The sequence below is a fragment of the Pelodiscus sinensis genome, chromosome 5 (genome assembly GCF_052426305.1).
Source record: "Pelodiscus sinensis isolate ZL-2025 chromosome 5, ASM5242630v1, whole genome shotgun sequence".
Lineage (NCBI taxonomy): Eukaryota > Metazoa > Chordata > Testudines > Trionychidae > Pelodiscus > Pelodiscus sinensis.
In genome coordinates this window covers 23,908,997-23,918,659 of record NC_143056.1, presented here as the reverse complement: position 1 = coordinate 23,918,659, position 9,663 = coordinate 23,908,997, and the positions used below count along the sequence as shown (strand labels likewise).

General features: G+C 38.9%; 1 protein-coding gene across 4 annotated transcripts in view; it reads right to left on the bottom strand.

The window, feature by feature from the left end:
* Window positions 1-471: 471 nt before the first annotated feature.
* WARS1 (tryptophanyl-tRNA synthetase 1) overlaps window positions 472-9,663 on the bottom strand; it is a 33,370-nt gene continuing 24,178 nt past the window's right edge. For all 4 annotated transcript variants that reach the window (XM_006123786.5, XM_006123785.5, XM_006123788.5 and 1 more), the window contains 2 exons: window positions 5,095-5,235; window positions 472-3,582 (listed from right to left, as the gene is read on the bottom strand). In XM_006123786.5, the coding sequence (XP_006123848.1) occupies window positions 3,424-3,582; window positions 5,095-5,235 (300 nt within the window). In that variant the 3' untranslated portion in view covers window positions 472-3,423. The remainder of the gene's footprint in view (window positions 3,583-5,094; window positions 5,236-9,663) is intronic.

Here is a 9,663-nt window from a genome sequence, read left to right as displayed (position 1 = left end):
TCACACCCACCGAGATACTGCTGCAAGAGTTTTGATAGCTTTCATATCCTTAACTACCCCCATATTCTTCTACGAAGAAATTTTACCCCCCAATTACAGAGAGACACTACTTAACTGGAATTCATTTACAAATGTGACATTGTCAGCTTGGACTTGAATAAAGATATTAACTGGTTAATGCATTACAAAAGCAATTTCTTCTGCTTTTGAAATCCACATTTTCACACAAAAAAGATCAGAACTTAAGGATTCCTCCAAGAGGTAATTTCCACGTTCAATGAAATTACAGAAGATCTGAATTGGAGGCAACTTTAGGCCTTGCAGAGTTTGAACAAGCAACATCTGGGTCTGATTGAATCAATCTTACAATGAGCAGAGAAAGGGGCTAAAAGAAAAAATGTGAAATGAAAGTAGATGCCCCTCATTAAGTACTGAGAGCTGAAATGAAGAAATTAAACACAGAGACATGTGTCAACTTGATCCTATTTTTTATTATACTGAGATGAACAAAATACCAGCAAATCAAGGAAAAAATGTCAGTTGATCATTGTTACAAAAGCTCTCATGGATTTCACTGAAGATTTTGAAGATTCTGCTCTCCCCTGACCTTTAAAATTTCTCTGGAATTTAACTGACATTTTCCAGTGGAAATTTGAATTTGTCAGTCTCCTTTGGGAAATATTAATCATGCTGTTGTTATATGTAAACTTCAGTTTTCAGAGACATACTTTTTTGTAAGCAAGCACTTTAGTACTTTACTAAAATATACCAGCAATCATGTTTTAATTCATTCTGGTTTCACATTTGTTTCTAGTACTCTCCAATTAGATTTTAAATACAAAATGATTCTTTATGTCTGAGTTACAGAATTATATACCCAGTTCCATTTTCTCCTATAATAATTTAAGTTTGTGGTTTAATTGAAATAAATTAGGATTTATAGTGCTACAGTGCCTGGGAAATCAGCACAAAAAGAAAACTGCTCTGGAACTTCTTCAACGAAATTAGAAAAATATCAATAATTCAATATAGCTGGATCTTATGAGGAGTACAGATCAAATATGGTTCAAATTGCACTGTGGAAAGATAGAAAGGTCACCATTAAAAATCCACATTAATCAGAGGGGCAACTTTTTACACACAGGCATGGTATTTCACCTTTCTAGTACAGAGTAATATTTTATCTCTTTAGATATGACAGAATGGAAGTTAAGTTAGCTTGCCCACAGGTTGGGAAGGAAGATAGATGGAGATTATTTTAATTTTTAAAGACATGGGAGGTGCTTAGATATTATGGTGATGGATTTTGTAAATGGGTAGCTGCTATTAAAGTTGACTTCCATATTCTAAACTCACTGTGATTTTATCTGTGACTAAAATTTAGGCCACTATATTTTAGGAGAAAAAAAACCTTTGTTTTGCAGCCTGTTTTGCAAACTCTTAAATACCCATGAAAAATACTTAGCATAAAGTCTACATAATTAAGCTAATTACACCTCATACTTTTTGCAAAGCCAGTTACAAACACACATTTTATTTCCCCTACTTGCTTTAATGATTTTTATTATCAACATCTTTACGTTTAACTTTTCCTAACTATATAGTTTGATTTTAGACATAAATTTCCAAGATTAGGTCAGGGATGAGAGTAAATATTTTTCAGCGCATGAACAATGAAGATTAAACAAGTGGAAGCAAGATCTCAACTTTAACAAGTTTCGTAATTACCCCCTGGTCCCATGTGGATGTATGTCTGTATCATATTAAAAAAATACATTCAACATACTTTTGAGCAGCAGCTGCCAGTTACACCAATTTGAGAGACTGCAGGACAAGGATGCATTGGCAGAATTTTGAGAATGGGAAAGGAGAAACTGCATTCTGCCAGCTCTAAGCAGGACTATTAGTACTTAATTTTCTTACACATTAAGGGCCTGATTCAAGTTAATAGAAATGCTCTCATTGACTTCAGCAGACTTTGGATCAGACTTTTAAAGTTCACTCATTAAACATCTCCTTTCCTATCTCACAATAACCCACTATCTAGTAAGGTATGAAAAAAGTTGGAGTGTACCTTTACACAGCTAAAGGACTAGTAGGGCATTGTACATCGTACACGTCACAGGTTTCCAGTATGTATGGAAGTCCTGACAAACTGATTTTTCAGGGGTTCAAACTGCTTCTCACCTTTCATACCAAATACATAGTATATCAAATCAACTCTTAATGGCTGGAATCCTAGCTACTTTCATTTCATTGTAAATGAATGTCTACTATCACAAGATCAGAGTTTTCAGTGTATTTCAACTGCATTTCTAATTCTGTCATCCAGGCAGGTATGAGTCATAACTACACGTAAAATTGTTATAGTTTAGATCCAGCCTAAAATGCAGTGTTTTTCAGCAGTATCAAATGTTGACTGATTGTATTGCTATTGCATGTGTTGCTCTAAAGAGTGTAAGGGTCTGTTGCTTAAAGAACAAGGATATGGAAATAGAGTACGGGTATTTCAAGGAAGTAGATTTCCTAACAAATGCACAACTTACAACAAATACTCCAATCTTGTGACTGATACAGTAAAACTGAATGAACAATAAAACCACAAAATCCTTTTCTGTAGCAGTCACAGAAGGAGTTTTTCAGCATAATTTGAGGTATTTTAGCTCCCAGTAACAGAAAAATAATTGGTATATCTATAGTAACTTCCATCTGATAAAAACTTTACAATCATTAGTGAATTGGGCCCATTGCACTGGAACAAATGTGAAAATGAAGGAAGAGGAGGTTCTGTGATTTACTAAAAGGCTGTGGCAGAACCAGCTTCACTCACAGTTCTCTGCTTTAGCAACAGATACATGCATCCTTCTTATCTAGTTTAATGTTGGGAACACATTCCTGTACTTTACCCTGTAAAACTCACCTACTATGTGCAATATGTCCCTGAGCAGCCACCATTAAAACTCCATCCATTAAGCTGAGCTATACAGGACGAAAATGTGGATCCATTAAGAATTTCATTTTTCTTTGAGATGTAGACTTTTACTGGCATATATAGAACAATGTACAAGTCAGACTTGGGCATTACAGTAGAAATTTTATTATTATTTTTTAAGACTTTCAACTTAAATACTGTAATAGAATCCTCTGCTAAGCAATATGGCTCACCAAAGACTCTGACAGCTCTGTAATTTGTGTTACAATAAAACTGATACCTGACCTAATGAGTTTTGGTTTTTAAATACAGATATGAACAATGTCTTTACAATTCTTCCAAACGCTCACTGATCATACATTGTACATAACTTATTAGAAGTAACATTTATAAAGTACTGATTGCAACCTTTACATAATTACGGAGTGATGACATACAACAGAAAACAATTCAGTCTGGTTCCTATCTATTGATAAATTACATCTATATCATTAAAAATCAAATGCCAATTTCCGTGGAGTCATAAATTGTTTCACCATTTCATCTGTAATCTGTTTGCGTCTCTGCTGATGAGCTGCTATCAAGGGCTGCAGTGTTTCAATAAGCACCTTCTTTAGCTCTCCTGTGAGCAGTGCTCCGCTTGTATAAGCCTGCAAGAAAGCGTCAGCTGTTAAAAACTTATCTGGTCGTATGGAAAAGGACCTGAATGTTGAGCATAATCTCTTTAAAAGCACAGCTCCTGGCCAATACTGAAGTGATACACTTCAGAAGATCACCTGATATCACAGTGGCAGTGTAATTTGCAACATTACCTACTGATTTTTAAAGGGTTAGCACCACAGTACAACAATTTTTTTAAATTTAACATGCTTCTGTGAGTAAAACTAAGTGAGCAGAGATTTAACTTGAAAATCCAGTTATTAGCTACAGGAAGCCATTTTTTCCTCCCTAGGATATCAGTATAATCAAAAAGTAGCAGTAGCCAGCTTGTACTTCACAACAGCATACCCAAAACTGTTGCTTTTCTTTCATGAGGTTCTACAGAGATTCTATACATGGATAGAGGATCCTGTTTATACTGAATGGCCCTGAAAGTCTATTTCCACACTAGGAAATATATGTGTTTTGCTAGCAGTGCATTCAACTGCACAGCTGTTAAATGGCTTAGGGGCAAACGTATACAGTACCAAACTCTTCAGCACAGTGTTAGAAACTGTGGCTAAGGCTTAGGGCAGCTCAGCCTTGGTTTTGAAGTGGTAATAAAAACAGTTTGGTTTCATCTGCCTTTACTATTAAGCCATTTTTTCGTATTTGTTCAAGCCACAGTTGTTGCTAATACCCAATGGCTACACTTCTTAAAGCCCAAATGTAATTATTCCAATACATTTCAGTGGACTTTTGGTCTTTTAATGACATTTCACTCAGTTAGGAAGCTGCATCTACAATGACAGTTTTTTGAAACCCTCCCACTATTTCACTATAGTGGGTGTAGTTTCATTAGTGCTAGGCTAGGTGAGGTATTTTTGTCACCAAATCTGAGACAGCATGGTGGTAAAATCCTGGCAGAAGGTCTATTTGTGCATTAGCACTGGAAGTGCAGTGCTTTGTTGATGCAGTGCTAGGAGATTTTCAGAAAACCTCTCTGAAGAAAGCATGTCCCATTGTGCTTCTGGAACATACAAGGACTTGGCTGCAGTATTCTATGGGGATAATGAATGTCCCTAACTCTGCCTCCTTTCCTGTTCAGGGAAAAGCTGTGGGGACAGAAAGAAAAATTGGCAGCTCCTGGTCTTTCTTACAGCTATTCTGATTGGAGAAAGTCAAACTAGTCTTGTTACAGTGGTTTTCAGCAGTGAGTGAAAGTACTGCCTGGTTAGACCCATCAATGATCCTTACAGGCAGAGTGGTGAGAGGGCCCTACCACAACTCCTGGGACATGGAGTTATTGTAAGATAGGTTTTAGAGGGAAATTACTTATATTATCATCAAGATCTTTTCTGTGGATTTTATTGTATATATACAAACATGTAGAAAGCTGAGTTAGTCCACAAAGATCTAAAATAAACTTTTCACTAACTTTAAAAGCTACAAAGGTTTAGGAGACAATGGACACTATACAAATATGGTTTATATGCACAATATACTTTAAGTGGGCTCCTTACCTGCTTCATTTTTTCAAGTTTGTCATCATCTTCAAGGAAGAAGGTGAGATACATATAAGAGACATCCACCTCACAGTTACCCCCATACTTCCTGTGTTCTTCAATAGTATCTTTACCTCCAGAGAAGGCATGCTTATTGATCTAGAACAAAAATAATTATTTATTGTATAAGTTATGTCAAATAGGGATTGCAGTGTGAAGGGCCATAATCACTTATATTAATATTATATACCAAAATTGATCTTAAAGACTAGTTAAGTTGCAAGCAAGAACATATTTGTGCAAAGCCTTAAAGCCGGGCAATAAGCCTGAGCCTGATGCAGAAGGCAATGGGAAGACACGACTAGGGGAGTGACAAGATGTGAGGAGCAGTACAAGATGATGGTGCACACAATCAGTCCATAAACTGGCCTGTTAGGTATAATCAAGTTGCATTACAAATTTACCCAGATTTTCATTAAGAACACCTAGTCGTTTCTGCTGCCACTGTCACCATATGTAAGGAAGGCTATGCATTATTATTATTGTACGAAACTATCTTCATACAAATAGCAGCAAATTGTTAAGTATATCCTATATTCACCTCACTGAGAAATTAACTTTGAAGGAGAATGAAACAGAACAGACAGTTTTAAAGAGATTAGACAGAGACTAAAACTGGTAGGATTTAGTAACTATCATCAGTGATGAGAGAAGGAGACAGGAGCTGAAGATAATGGCACAGGCTGGAAAGACACAGTGTCCAGCACCTTCATTTTTGCTATTTTCCTTTTTTAAAAAAGCCTTCTGTTTACAGACGAATCATAGAATCATAGAATAATAGGACTGGAAGGGACCTCGAGAGGTCATCGAGTCCAGCCCCCCACCCTCAAGGCAGGATCAAGCTCCGTCTACACCATCCCTGACAGATGTCTATCTAACCTGTTCTTAAATATCTCCAGAGAGGGAGATTCCACCACCTCCCTTGGCAATTTATTCCAATATTTGACCACCCTGACAGTTTTTCCTAATGTCCAATCTAAACCTCCCCTGCTGCACTTTAAGCCCATTACTCCTTGTCCTGAGGAACTCCACTTGTTATCCCTTTCCAGCAGGATTTAGAACCATTAACAACAACTCTCTGACCACGGTTATCCAGCCAATTATGCACCCACCTTATCGTGGCCCTATCTAAGTTATATTTGCCTAGTTTATCAATAAGAATATCATGCGAGACCGTATCAAATGCCTTACTAAAGTCTAGGTATATGACATCCACCGCTTATCCCTTATCCACAAGGCTTGTTATCTTATCAAAGAAAGCTATCAGATTAGTTTGGCATGACTTGTTCTTCACAAACCCATGCTGGCTATTCCCTATCACTTTATTACCTTCCAAGTGTTTGCATAGGATTTCCTTAATTACCTGCTCCATTATCTTCCCTGGGACAGACGTTAAACTGACCGGTCTGTAGTTTCCTGGGTTGTTCTTATTCCCCTTTTTATAGATGGGCACAATATTTGCCCTTTTCCAGTCTTCTGGAATCTCCCCTGTCTGCCATGATTTTTCAAAGATCATAGCTAAAGGCTCAGATACCTCCTCTATCAGCTCCTTGAGTATCCTGGGATGCATTTCATCAGGACCTGGTGACTTGCTGACATCTAACTTTCCTAAGTGATTTTTAACTTGTTCTTTGTGTATCCTATCTTCTAAACTTACCCTCTCTCTGCTTGTATTCACTACGTTAGGCACACCTCCAGACTTCTCGGTGAAGACCGAAACAAAGAAGTCATTGAGCATCTCCGCCATTTCCAATCCTGTTTGGGATTTATTGCTAGTGCTATAACTAGGTATTTTAGTTGTACAAATATCTAACCTGCATATGAATCTTGCTAAGCTCTGGATTTTAAACGATATCTTGGGTCGGTGAGGTTCATGGGCCAATTATTCATTGTCTGAAAACAATTTTGTAATCAATTTTGAATTTGCCATCTTCAAGTTTTAAGGCATTTCCCCTCATTCTTGTATTATGAGACGGGGTGAACAGCAACTCACAATCTGCCTTTTCTAGACCACTCATTATTTTATATATTTTTATCATGTCTGAACATGCACCTCCACAGAAGGCAAGCAATTCCAGTCTTTTGACTCTTCAAATAAGAATTTTTTCATGCTTTGAATAATTAATGTTTCCAGTCTCTGAATCTCATCCAATTGTTCAATATACTTACAGAAAGGGACGACTGGTACTGAAAGCAGAATTCCGGCAGAGAGCATACTATTGTTTCATATACAGGCAGTCCCCGGGTTACATGGATCTGACTTACATCGGATCCCTACTTACAAACGGGGTGAGGCAACCCCACACTAGCTGCTTCCCCCCAGCAGACCAGGGAGACGCGAAGCTAGTGCCCCCCCCCCCCAACAGACCAGGGAGACGCGGAGCGGCTTTTCTCAGCAGACACCTCAGCTTGAGAATAAAGGACTGAGGGAAGTGAGGTGTGGGAGAATAAAACTGAGCTCTGGAGAAATGTTTGGCTAGAGTTTCCCCTACAATATGTACCAGTTCCGACTTACATACAAATTCAACTTAAGAACATACCTACAGTCCCTATCTTGTACGTAACCCGGGGACTGCCTGTAGTGATATTTTCGGTATAATTCTTCCCCTCATTCCTTAAGTGTGCAAACATTTTGGAATGCTTCTGCACACCGAGCAAAGGGTTTCATTGAGCTGTTCGCAACAACAAAGTCTTTTTTCTGAGCTGATGAAGTTAATTTTAAAATCCAGTTACATGTATAAGCAGTTGGGATTACTATGCCATGAATTTAAATGTACCATAATGTTGACCAGTCAGCTAGTCCGGTTAGCTCCCTCTCAATATCCTCACAGTCTCGACTAACTGAATTATAGCTTGAATCTGCAAATTTTACCACCTCAGTGCTCATATCAGTGCTCCAGATCATTAAGGAAGTTATTAAAAATCAGCTGTAGTACAGAATCTTGTGCCACGGCTTTTTTGTCACAATGGATTTTTGCTATTTATTCCTACTCTGTTTTGTCCCTTAGCCAATTGTTGATAGACAGTACTTTGCCTTTCTCGCCAGGACGTCTTAATTGCCTCTTGGGATGAACTTTTTCAAAGGCCTTTGAAAGTTTAAATCAACGTTAATTCTCCTTTATACAAAATTTTACTTACATGTTTGAAAAATTCTATTTTAAGCCATAATTTTTCTTTGCAGAAATGTCTATCATATTGCTATCTGATATTTATAATTCTATCTTTAATTATTGTTTTAACAGTTGCAGATATAGGATTTCCTGGGCTACAATACCTTGGATTGCCCCGTGAGTGCATCTCAGGGGTGAACCAAAGGGCCTCTGTGGGCCGGATCTGGCCCGCTAAGCAGACTGATCTGGCCCGCTGAGGTCCAGCCATTCCCCCACCCCCTATGCCAATCAAGGCCTAGGGACAGAGGAGTACACAGTGCTTAGTCAACCCTGGCGGTTGAGTCTAAGTGCCATGTGTCAGAGGGCAGGGAGTGAGAGGACCCCCACCCCCAAGGCCAATCAGGGTCCGGAGGTGGACAGGAAGCACACAAAGTCTCCTCCTGCCCTGCCCTGCAAGGAATGCACGACGCTTAGAAGTGCTGTGCGCTCCTTGCAGGGTGGGGCAGGGCAGGGGGCAGACTTCATGTGCTCTCTCTGCCCCCAGGTCCTGATTGGCTTGAGGGTGGGGAGGGAGAGACAGTGCGCAAAGTCTCCTCCCACTGCCAGTCTCCTCTCCAGGGGGACAGGGGCAAAGACTTCACGCTCTCCTCCTCCCACAGACCAATCAGGATCTGTGGGCAGGGAAGCACAGAAGTGTCTGGCCCACCCCTTCCACCTGAGGCCCCACCCATTCTGGGGCAACCCAGGGCCTCTTCAAAAATTTCTGAAGTAGCCCCTGGTCAAAAATTATTGCCCACCCCTGGTGTATATGTTTCTGAGAGGCTGGAGGGAAACTACTTCTATTGTATTTAAATGAATATCACTATTTTAAAAGGTAGGGGTTAAGGTTGTTTCCCCTCTCCCAATAAAATAGAAGAGTTAATCTACCTACTTAATGCCAATTTCTGCATAATTGTGGAATTTTCCCCGCACAAATGCAAAAGGACACAATTGTGAAGCTGTAATTATAATTCTTAAACAAATACTGATGCCACACACACACAGCAGTTTATATGCAGAACCCAGATTCTTCACAGAAAAAAAACTCATGAAAAAGACTCTAGCTGCTACATTATCTAACAGTTTGTCAAACATGTTAGGAATGCTGCCTAACCAGTCATACACACAACAAATCTTTCTCTGCCATTGACTGACAATGACCCCTCCTTGATCAACACATGGGGTGAACACTCCTCTTCTGAACACTTAACTTCTTAAATACAAGGATGACTCATTCTTTGTGCAAAGTACACAGTGAATCATGTCACATGCACACACCTTGTCTAATTTAGTCTCCTATCATTATGCATGTCTGATTTTCTTCAGAATTAAGTGAGTTATGGGAATACACTGGAGAGGAAATAGAAACTGTTTTTAA